At 37.7% G+C, this 11,918-nt stretch overlaps 2 protein-coding genes across 2 annotated transcripts; one reads left to right on the top strand and one right to left on the bottom strand.

The window, feature by feature from the left end:
- Positions 1-41: 41 nt before the first annotated feature.
- Positions 42-4,059, bottom strand: gtf2b (general transcription factor IIB). Its single transcript, XM_077226621.1, has 7 exons — positions 3,962-4,059; positions 2,804-2,910; positions 2,577-2,710; positions 2,347-2,493; positions 1,409-1,538; positions 776-1,057; positions 42-683 (listed from the first exon to the last, which is right to left on the bottom strand). The coding sequence occupies exons 1-7, from the start codon at positions 3,976-3,978 to the stop codon at positions 550-552; spliced, it is 951 nt and encodes a 316-aa protein (XP_077082736.1). The 5' UTR covers positions 3,979-4,059; the 3' UTR covers positions 42-549.
- A 1,800-nt stretch (positions 4,060-5,859) lies between these two features.
- Positions 5,860-11,645, top strand: lrrc8da (leucine rich repeat containing 8 VRAC subunit Da). The gene is made up of 2 exons (XM_077226466.1): positions 5,860-6,391; positions 7,697-11,645. The coding sequence occupies exon 2, from the start codon at positions 7,699-7,701 to the stop codon at positions 10,174-10,176; it is 2,478 nt and encodes an 825-aa protein (XP_077082581.1). The 5' UTR covers positions 5,860-6,391; positions 7,697-7,698; the 3' UTR covers positions 10,177-11,645.
- The last annotated feature ends 273 nt before the right edge of the window (positions 11,646-11,918 follow it).

Genomic DNA, 11,918 nt, shown 5'->3' with positions numbered 1-11,918 from the left:
TGTAGACCTAATGAAATGATTTGTCACTTCAAAAAGGATTCTCTGGTGTTTCATGAAAACTTTTATAATAACTGAACTGAGTACAGAAACAAACTTCCACTTCATACCGTTCCCCTCATATAATAAAAAAAGAGGGAAATAAAACCATTTGTGAGTTACACACTTTTAAATCTCAAGGTATTTGTAAACCTGATTTTGGGGTTTCCAAGATGTTCTCCATGCTTTTCTGAAAAGCATTCATTATTTAAGTTACTAAATATAATGCAAACAAGCTAACAAAATAATTTCCTACAAAAGAAAATGTTACAGTAAGAAATATGCCCAGTTGGAACCACCAATCAAATTCCCACTTGGACATATGTACAATTTATATACACACAAATGTAAGTACAGCCTGTAATCTGCGTTTAATTTTGGAATGTGTCTTCTGCACTTTGCCGAATCCCTGCTGTTGTCTTTTCAAAAGGCTTGTGCCATCACAGCAATTAAAGAGAAAAGGGCAAAAATTCTGAAAGCACAAAGAGCGGTGAGTGTGGGGCACATGGGTGTTTACAGTTGAGGCAGTTTATCCACAGGTGTGTCGAATTTGAAGTCGGGAGGAAAGAGATCGGCAGCACGGGGGTAAATGAGACGGTAAGACTGACGGATGGTGACGTCTGCCACTCCAGCAATGTCCCCAATCTCTGCACGAGAGAAAAATAACTTCATATATCAAGGACACAAACAACAATTGTTTTTGATTATCACGATATGCGAGTGGATTGTTTTCTCTTACCTTTCTGTGTCTTCTTCTCAGCAGACGCTTGCGAGGCCATATAGATGGCTGCGGCTGCCACTGAGATTGGACTGCGCCCTGGAACCAAGTCCAGTTCCACGGCCTTCCTGGCGATGTAAGTGGCCGCCATTTGCACCTGTTTGGGCAAGCCCAAGTTGGAGCAGAAACGTGACATGAAGTCGCCGGTTGTAATGAGGTCCACACTCGTCTCAAGAGCCTTCAGGATAAGCTTGAAGCAACGGCCAATCTCCTTCTTAGAGATCCGAGACACGGCACAGATTTCTGGGGTGGAGGGAGATATGAATTATTAAACAAACTTGTATATCAAGATAATAGCTAAATATCTTCATCAAGCATAATATTTTGAGTTAATAGCATAATCCTAAAGGTAAAGCATTCAATTTCTGCATCACTAGCATCACCAAATGGAGTAACAAAACCACAGTGTTCACACTTTTAGCAGAATTAACCTAAAAATGTCACTTATAGTTGTCTCTGCATATTAAAATGGGATTGGAGACAATGTTTTAACACAGGAAAAAAAGGATATACTTAATATCATGATTTCATATCCAAAAGCTCAGTAAATTAGTCTATCCATCACCAACATCATAAAAAAAATGCAGGTTTTACCTTTAAATGTTCTAGGGACGCCTTCCTGTCTGCACGCTATGTAAAGGCAGGCCGAAGCGATCGCATCATTACTTCTGCCTTTCAGACTTTTCTGTTCGTAAACCTGTTTGAACAAGTTGTTTGTTCGGTCCTGTAACAGAGAAAAACTATTTTAAACAGGGCCACTTCACTGACACTGCGTCCAAAATCGTAATACTTTCGTAAATAGTATGCGAAAAACATTAAAACATGGCTGATGTAGTACGTCCGAATTTCATACTATATAGTAGGGCTGGGTATATCGAGCTTGTACGATATATATCGATATATTTTTTAGAAACAATATGGAATGAGGCAATACCGTTTATATCGATGGTAGTTTGATACGAGCACATCTGAAAAATAGCGGAGGACGCAGTATGAGCTGCTGCAGTGAAAGTGCATAGTACAATTGTCCTAAACATGACACAAGCTTATATTAATGGCTTCAAAATAACTGGTAAGATGTTTAAAGCAGCTTGCCCTGTCAGATGCTCTGACAGATACTGTTGCTGACTGACAGATAAATACTTGCGCTGTTTAATGCGCTTGAGTCAAATATATCTATATATAAAGATCAGTGAGCAGAAAGCAAGTCTATATTCAATGGAAATTACTTTGCTAATTATTTTAAATTTACATAATGTATTTCAATAATTTGATTGGTGTTATGTACAAAGCATCTTATAAACAACAAGTGTAAAGTTAACCACTCAACTTACAAGTTTTGATTTATAAAAAAAACAAAGATTTTTTTTTAATACCATTAATAAATGTGATGGAAATAAATAGGTTGCATAATTAAGATGTAGTTATTTGGGTTTATTGTTCATAATTCTTTAGTTTGGCTTAGGCTTCTTCCGTGTTGTGCATAATTACGTTACCTCTCATATTCAATAACAATAGGCTGGAATACTCACAATGATGTTTCTGGGGAGATTGATCCTGTCGGCCATGGTGCTGATCTCTTTGAAGGCATTCAGCATGGCTCGATCAGAGCTACTCATGGTTCTCCGATTCTGGTACTTGGAATTTCCAAACTCATCAAAGCTCGCTGCACCTGTTCCCTGAAATAGCATAAGGAAAATGTATTTAAAAACCATGACGAGAACACCAAAACACAAAATCAATAGGTAGACAAGTTCCCTACTTTGCTGATCATGGTCGTGAGGTCACCTCCATTGAGGAGAGGGTTCTGGGCGTCACCAACACGAGAGGGGTCTTTAGTTGCTTTCTCATTGGTGAACGTTCTCCATTCTGACCCTACATCGATTACACGGTCACCTGCAAAAGAAAGGAAATGCACGCTTATTGTCTTATTTGTCAGCGATGAAAAAGATCCAATCAAAGCTCTAATATTCAGGTGGAAACTCATACCTACTACAAGGCCACATTCAGGGCAGATCATGTCTCCTGCCCTGTAGTCCTCCACCAGCTGTGCCTCGGGGTGATTGGGGCATTGCACCTTGGGAAGAGAGTCTCCACTGAAACAGACAAGATTCCAAAGATCAGTAAAAATCTTCATGAACTCTGCTGACGTGAGAAAACAATTGTTTGTCTGTGGATTAGGATACCATAAACAGTACAGGAAGATGCCCAAACATTCACCTAAAACAGGTGCATATAAAAAATAAAAGTTTTTTTTTAATTGTATAGATTAATTAACGTTAGAGATGGTTCTTGAGGCATCATTTTTTTCAAACACAGCAGAACCACAGAGTACATATACGCAATTCTACATATAAATAAATACTGCAAACCAGACTTATTCCAATACATTGTTTGAAATTATTATTATTTTATTATTATTATTACTATTATGGAATACGTTATGCCATATGCCCAGTTAAGGGTTTGTTCTATTATTTGTAGATCTATAAAATATCAAACTAAAAAAAAAATCCGTTTTGAGTGTTTCATAACTTATCCATAGTTTAACTCTTCAACTACACAACAACGTCTTCATTTATTATTAAAAAATAGCAAAATATAATCTTCCAGCTGTTTAAATTTTCAAAAAATAACAGTGGACTACAGGAAGGCTTGGACCTTTACAACAGATGTTGTAGCCTCTACAACCCAGACATGAGTTGGCACAGATACAAATAATTATTTATTGGATAATCAATCGGCATCACTTCCTGAGAGTTTTCAAGCGTCCCTCTGGTTAACGTTACTCATGTAAGTGTAGTTAGCGCTGTTAGCTCTGTGACGACTGTTATTTGGTTCGATTTTGACATATCTCAACCTTCCACGCAGATTTAAAATAACAACTCTGACGTCTAGACTTTCAAAATCACTTGCTGCCCTCATTTTATCTTATTTCATGAGATGCGGACGGCTAGCCATTATGCGCTAGCAGAAAATGACAGCGTTCGTTACCCAAGACCTCCTTAATACGCATCACGTCACGATGACAACAAACTTCGACTAAAAGCCTATAGAGACCCACACCGGAAAGATTCAAACGTCATCTATGCCATGCGTTTACAATTGATATCAAGGAAGAACAAAACTAGCAGAAATGAAACTAACCGGCTCGTTGACGCCATACTGTTAGTATCTGTTGTCCACGGCAGTGACTCTATGGTGAACACAATGGACGCCGGCTACCCTTATTTATAGGTTTTCTAAGTCACGTGTACATGGTGGAGACGGAGCGCCACAAGTGACAAACTTAGGAATTTATGATTCGGCAAATTTTCCATGTCAACAACATGTGGCAATTTAACAATTTAAAGTTTCAAATGGGCAATTTAACCCTTAAAATGCATGAATTCAATTTGTAATATTTTCAAATAAAGTATTCTCTTCATCTGATTTTCCAGGAATTCAATTAAGGTGTCTTGATCATGTAAAAGGGATAGTTCACACAAACATGAACATTTTGTCATCATTTACTCACCTTCATGTTGTTCCAAACCTGTATGAATTTCTTTCTTCTGTTGTACACAAAAGAAGATATTTTGAAGAATGTTTATAACCAGACAGTTGACGGCGCCCATTGACTTCTATAATATTTTTTTTCCCTATGGAAATCAATGGCTACAGTCAACAGTCTGGTTACCAACATTCTTCACAATAACTTCTTTTGTGTTCAACAGAAGAAAGAATACAGGTTTGGAACAACTTGAGAGTGAGTAAGTATTGATAAAATTTAACCATCCCTTTAACATTTCACATTTGATTAGCTATTTTCCTCAAACAAAATTCTTTGTATTAAAATGATTTTTGTAATAGTTTAAAGCTAATCTAAAACGAACTAGTGAATAATGTTCATGGAAATAGTATGCATAAACTAACCGTATTTATTGTGGTATTTATAGGTTAGAATTTTAAGGTTTAACACACACACACACAAACACACACACACACACACACACACACACACACACACACACACACACACACACACACACACACACACACACACACACACACACACACACACACACACACACACACACACACATACACACACACACACACACACACACACACACACACACACACACACACACACACACACACACACAAAATCTAAAGGCCTAGTTAAATTTCATAAATTATAGCCCAACTGGCTGTATAGTCTGGCCTACAATATGCCGCTAATTGTGTAATTTTAACTCAAATGTGTTCTTAAATAGTACAGAATAATAAACAACATTGTCTGGACTGAAACATAACGCAGGTGCAGAATTGCGCATGGCTTTATTTGACTACAATGGAAAATGCATGTGATTTGCAGTCTCATTTTAAAACAATTTGTCACGTTTCTGCTGTTTACTGACAAGGCTTTTGAAGCTGCAATTATACCATCCCTAAATTCATTAATCATTTGTGTTTAATAATGCAGATGTGTCAAAGTTATTATGGGTTTAATTCCATTTGTAGTGCTCTCAAAAACCAAGGGTTGGGCCCTCTTATAATCCAGCCATGCATGGTGAGAACACTCATATCTCTCTAAAGGGATCATCTGTTCACTTCTAATGACACTCAGAGCACTAAAGAAGCAAATACACTGATAAACAGGTGGTAACACTTTTATGGCAACTGCATGTGTAAAACAAAATGTGCTGAACTTGCATAAAGAGTAGAAATCCATATGTCATTCCTCATTGCCTTGGGCTTCTGTTAATGAAAATAAATGTGCGTGCCATAATTATATTAAATATCATGTTATTTTATGAAAAAGAATGATTAAAAGCATCCAAAACAATGGTTGGGGGAAAAAATGACAGAAGAGGAAGACAAATAAGTGTGTTCATGATTCAGCCAGACACAGTAAAACTATGTTCCTCTTACAAACTAGCTGAAACTAGAAAAAAACCATTTAGTGTGGGTTGATTTTAGTTACCAAGACATTTCCTGCACCCTGTGCCAGCCAAACAATGCTGCACTTGGTCCTATAGTTTCCTCATGAAAGAAAGGAAGAAGAAAAAAAGAAGAAGACTGAGTGGGGTTAGTCTCAATTATTAAATGCTTATGGCAGTCAGAATTGTAATATTTCACAAGACTCCACCTATAATTGAAAATACACCTTTATGTAAGACACTGCTTTTTGTACAGGGCGCGTCTTCAGGGCTATGACTTTTTGGTGATAATCACCTTTATCCGATGGGTTCATAAACGCTACGCAGTCACCGTCCAATGAGATACGCAGTTGACGAGCGGAACAACTTCGTCATTTTGACTGCTGAACTACAAGTCGGAGCAAGTCGGACAAAGAATCGCATATCTTTAACCGTTCTACGAGTTCAGGCTTCTGTGGCAGAGTGTGCGGTGCTTGACGGAAATTACATTACTATGCTGAACGAAGATTGTTTGGTGGCGATTGTGTATTTGACTTTTGTAGTCCGTTTCCTGCTCTACGTCAACTTTTGTCAAATCTAGCGTCTACAGCAATATGACAAGCAAGATTACAGTGCGTGCTCTTCTATCCCAGTGAAAACGCCACCAGAGACAGTAAGTAGACCGCTTTACAGTTATCTGGGTCTTTGAGGCTTATTTTTTCCTGCTTCCTAGAAATATATTATTCCCTGGGGTTGCAGGTTATGTTAGGTCAGTTTCGTGTTTTAGACTCGAGCTACCTTATGTAGATTCTGACATCGTAGGCTATTACTGCAAATACGAATATATTTCTATTTTAAGACGTTTCATTAGCCTGAGATTAGTCATTTTAGAACAACCTGGAAACGTTTTCCATTTACTGGGTCATCGATTAAAGGGGTAGGCTACATTTCCATTCGGAAAAGGTAATTTAAAAAGTTTAATAATAATAATAATAATTTAATAAAAATAATGAATTAATTACTTAAAAACAGTAACATGGTTGTCAGTTTTGTAATTAAACTAGCCATTTATCCATTTGCTGTCATGACACTACAATGTGTTCCTTAGACTGAGAATTTAACTGACATTAAATTAAAACATATCCTAGTTTTCTGTATTTTTTAAGATCGCCCTCTACTGACAAATGTAACAAATATGAATTTAAGTGAGGGAGGAAGCCTGAAATTGTCCTGAAAAGTTCACTATGCCTTCAAAATAAAGGCACACAAGGCACTCATTTTATAGAATGACCAGCTATGTTCACCTTAAGTCAGAATAATGGGCTTAGCTTGTATATTTCTTAAAATCCTTAAATAGTTAACACAGACCATTCTAATGATGAACAGCTGTCATGTGTTTCCAGACTCTATTTCTCACGCAACAATCTGAGAAAATAGCAGACAACGAATAAAGCTGCACTCAAATTGTGTGCATGCCACTGGGAGTACATTTAAAAACAAAATTGGGATATTAATATCACATTTGCTGCTAAAAATGTTTTAACCAGGAATCAGAAAACGTATCCAAAGTGTATGGACACGTGTTTTTCATGCCACACGAACATGTAAGACATCGCAGTGAAGTGCCATTTCAAACATTACACACTCTTGTGATGGTTCGGACCTTTCATGTTGTAACTTGAAGCCACATTTGGCTAGCAGGTATTTGATGAATAGTGCGAACTTCACAGTCAGTACATGCACTCTGGTTAACTCACTCCTTTATATGCACGTTTGTACATAAGTCGCTTTTAATTAAAGAATCTGCTAAATGACTAAATGTAAATCTACTCTTTAAAATATGGTATTTGTTTATTTTATCTGGGAATAAACACCCAAGACTTTCCGATGTGTACATCATTAACATTTGAGACATGAAATAAAAGACTCAAATTAGTTCTGTTCAAACATGCACTGACAGCTCTGCTCTTTATTACAGGGATGTTTAGTCTCACTGAAGTTGCCTCCCTTAATGACATCCAGCCAACCTACCGTATTCTGAAACCATGGTGGGATGTGTTCATGGATTATATTGGGGTGATAATGTTGATGTTAGCCATCTTTTCTGGGACTATGCAGTTTTCCAAAGACCAAGTGGCATGTCTTCCCATTCTTGAGGAAAGCACAAACCCTGAGGCAGCACAAAATCTACCAGAATGCTCATCAGCTCTGGGGACTGCACCCACAACCACTAAAGACCTTCCTGACAGCGTTGCACATGAACTTCTTAACACTCAAACTACCCCCTTAAAAAGAGAGGATGTGAAGTCTCAACCTGAACCCAGAGGACGTAAAACAAACTTGGACTATCAGCAGTATATTTTTGTCAACCAAATGTGCTACCATGATGCCCTACCATGGTATAACAAATACTTTCCTTACCTTGCCCTCATACACACCATAATGCTGATGGTAAGCAGCAATTTTTGGTTCAAGTACCCAAAGACCAGCTCAAAGATTGAACACTTTGTTTCCATTTTGGGACGGTGCTTTGAATCGCCATGGACGACGAAAGCTTTGTCCGAAACCGCTTGTGAAGATTCTGAGGAAAACAAGCAAAGGTTCACAGGCGGTGCGGTTTACAAAAAACATGTATCCTCAGAGGACAGCAGTCAGTCTACTCCTTTAATGGAAACTCCAACGGTGCAGTTTCCTACCGAAAAGCTCATTGCAGAAGCTCCCAGCCTGACCACCTTAGACAAAAAAGATGGAGAACAAGCCAAGGCTCTTTTTGAAAAAGTGCGAAAATTTCGAGCTCACATTGAAGACAGTGACTTCATCTACAAACTTTATGTGGCTCAGACAGCAATAAAAGCTCTGAAGATCATTTTGATTTTGAGCTATACGTCAACGTTTGCCGCAAAGATCAGTTTCTGCCATATATGCCATCCTAAAATAGAAAAATTGACCGGGTATGATCAATTCATTTGCACGCACAACATGGCATTCATGTTAAGGAAACTTCTCTTCACCTTCATGGCTATGATATGTCTCTATGGACTGGTGTGTTTGTATACACTCTACTGGCTCTTCAGGAGACCTCTTAAGGAGTACTCTTTTGAAAAAGTCAGAGAGGAAAGTAGCTTTAGTGATATTCCTGATGTCAAGAATGACTTTGCGTTTCTCCTACACATGGTCGACCAATACGATCAGCTGTACTCCAAGCGATTTGGTGTGTTTCTCTCCGAGGTCAGTGAGAACAAACTACGAGAAATTAGCCTTAACCACGAGTGGACGTTTGAAAAACTACGTCAGCATGTGACATCCAATTCTCAAGATGAACAAGAACTTCACCTCTTTATGCTGTCAGGACTCCCTAATGCGGTATTTGACCTCACTGATCTGGAAATCCTCAAGTTAGAGCTTATTCCTGAGGTCAGAATTTCAGCTAAAGTTTCTCAGATGACTAACCTACGAGAACTACATCTATATAACTGCCCTGCTAAAGTCGAACAATCCGCTTTCACTTTTCTCCGCGACCATCTGCGATGCCTTCACATTAAGTTTACTGATGTTGCAGAAATCCCAACGTGGATTTATCTTTTGAGGAGCCTCAAGGAACTGAACCTGATTGGGAACCTGAACTCTGAACACAACAAGATGATTGGTTTGGAGTCACTGAGAGATCTGAGACACTTGCGGACATTGTATCTCAAAAGCAATCTTAACAAAATACCCACAAATCTAACAGAACTGTCGCCACATCTCGTCAAACTGGTGATTCACAATGATGGGACTAAATTACTGGTACTGAACAGTCTCAAGAAGATGACCAGCCTAGTGGATTTGGATCTCCAGAACTGTGATTTGGAGAGGATCCCCCATGCCATCTTTAGCTTGGCTAACTTGCAAGAACTGGATTTGAAGAATAACAATATCCGGACCATTGAGGAAATCATCAGCTTTCAGCATCTAAGAAGATTAGTGTGCCTCAAGCTGTGGTACAACAAGATCAATGCCATTCCCCCATCGATAGGCCTAGTAAAGAGTCTGGAGTCCCTCATTATCTGTCACAATAAACTGGAGACCCTTCCTCCTGCTTTGTTTCATCTGCCCAAACTGAGGCACATTGACCTCAGCAACAACTCCATCTCAAGTATACCAGTGGAGGTTGGACACCTTCACAACCTTCAACATTTTGCTATCACAGGGAACAAGGTAGAAGTTCTGCCTAATCAACTGTTTAAATGTACCAAACTGAAGGTTTTATTTGTGGGTCATAACAGCATCACCTCCATCCCAGAGTCCATTGGGCAGTTAGTTCAGCTGTCCCAACTTGAGCTCAAAGGGAACTGCTTAGATTGCCTTCCATTTCAGCTTGGCCAGTGTCAACTTCTTCGGAAAAACCTCCTCTTCGTGGAGGATCATCTTTTTGACACACTGCCTAATGAGGTCAAGGAAAGTATCAGTAGTGACTAATGGAACTCTTCAGAATGGATTTAAGCATTATTAATGATAATTCAATCTTATTGGTAGATGAAAATATAATCAAACTAGCCAAAAATATTTAATAAATGAACATGCAAGGGGCGGAATGTGTACACTCTTATAAATGATGGATGTTTCAATTCTTTGGAAATCTGCAGAAATTTCAAGGACCTGCTAATATGTCATCAACATATGGTCTAGAAATGTGCCTCAAAGACAGGAACACTTGTTGCAAAATATAACAAGAACGTTGCAAATAACAGATTTGTGTTTGCTTCTGTTTGCCTATTAGCAGTTATGTTTAGTTTAAATGATGTCCTGTTACACATTTACTTGTATATTGTATATTGTTATTTATATAAATTTAAGTTACTGTATTTAATATGCAGACTGATGTGTATTTTAAAGGGACAGTGCACACAAAAATGAAAATTCTGTCATCATTTACTCCTCCTCATGTTGTTCCAACCCTGTATGACTTTCTTACTAATGTGGAACACAAAAGATGAAATTTCAAAGAATGTTTCAACTAATGTTTTGTCCCTCAGTGGGGGCCAAAACAACATTCTACCCCACAGACTTTCATTGTATGGACTGGAAAAACACTAAGACATTTTTCAAATGATATTCTTCTATGTTCCGCAAAAGAAAGAAAGTCATATAGTTTGAACAACACAAGGTTGAGTAAATGATGGAAGAATTACCATTTCTGGTTGAACTATGTATAAAGGTCAGTAGTTATCCTAAATGTCCTAAATTTTCAAAAGTGTATCAGCACCAGTTTTCAGCAAAGTCCTTAGTTATGGAAACAAACTTAATTTTTAACAAAATGTTTTTTATATGTATTGTTTATTTTAGTTTAGGAGCAGTGCTTATCAACATTTTATACACTCTAAAAGAAATGATCTGACATGATGAAATACCTTATGAAAGTTCACGTTCTCTCTAGCAATAACTGCAAAATTGCAACACGCTTTCGAGTCTGAGAATGTATTTTGAATTTCCTTTGTTAACAGTGAAACATATACATTTTCTTTTTGCTGTATTGTGATGATAAGAGGCCTATCAAGCACTAAGAAATGTCAGATGGGGGGGGTGTGCATGCTGCACCTCATGATTAGAACCACAGTGACTTTGTTAAGCTGCTCGAGGTTTACTTATGCATTGTCGTAATGATTGTATCTTAGAATATGCCACATGCTTGGCAAAGAAAATCTGGTAATACTGCCCTTTGCAATGTAATTATTAATGTCTTATTTTTTTCTGTTTTCTGATTGTTATTATTAAATGTTGTGTATAAATTAGATTTGTATATTTTTCAAAAGTACAATGGTACATAGGTTTCAACCTATGATTGATTCAACCTAGGATTCAACCTAGGTAGTTTGAGCACTAAAAACTGATATTTACAAAGAACGATACCTGCAAATATCAAAAAATTAAATTAATTTGATTTACGAGAATCTGACTTCTGCTTTTTGTACTCTAGTTGATTTTGGCTCAACAGTCAAACAGGCACACTCTACTTGAGTAAATTCAATTGTTTAAATACTACACTTTTGCCTACATACATGTTTTAACTTGTCTGCCTTCTTATTTCAAACACGTTTTATAGAGCATTTACCCACCCCCTTTCAGTTGACTTTGCTGTTGTTTCCCCTAGACACTTCTACACCTTTATAACCATGTTTGTACTTTGTAGTTACAGCTGGGGGGAAATTTGCTCAAGTCAC

The sequence above is a fragment of the Siphateles boraxobius genome, unplaced genomic scaffold, assembly GCF_051911475.1.
Source record: "Siphateles boraxobius isolate OS27281-9 unplaced genomic scaffold, OSU_SipBor_1 1, whole genome shotgun sequence".
In the NCBI taxonomy this organism is placed as follows: domain Eukaryota; kingdom Metazoa; phylum Chordata; class Actinopteri; order Cypriniformes; family Leuciscidae; genus Siphateles; species Siphateles boraxobius.
This window is presented reverse-complemented; position numbering and strand designations above follow the sequence as displayed.

What these genes read in the sequence shown, in the direction of transcription:
- gtf2b (XM_077226621.1), bottom strand. An exon ending in TGAATGTGGCCTTGTAGTAG is followed by an intron (nt 2,711 to 2,803) that starts GTATGAGTTTCC and finishes TTTCTTTTGCAG; the next exon opens with GTGACCGTGTAATCGATGTA. An exon ending in TGAGAAGAAGACACAGAAAG is followed by an intron (nt 684 to 775) that starts GTAAGAGAAAAC and finishes TCTCTCGTGCAG; the next exon opens with AGATTGGGGACATTGCTGGA.
- lrrc8da (XM_077226466.1), top strand. Translation starts at nt 7,699, where the DNA reads ATGTTTAGTCTCACTGAAGTTGCCTCCCTTAATGACATCCAGCCAACC.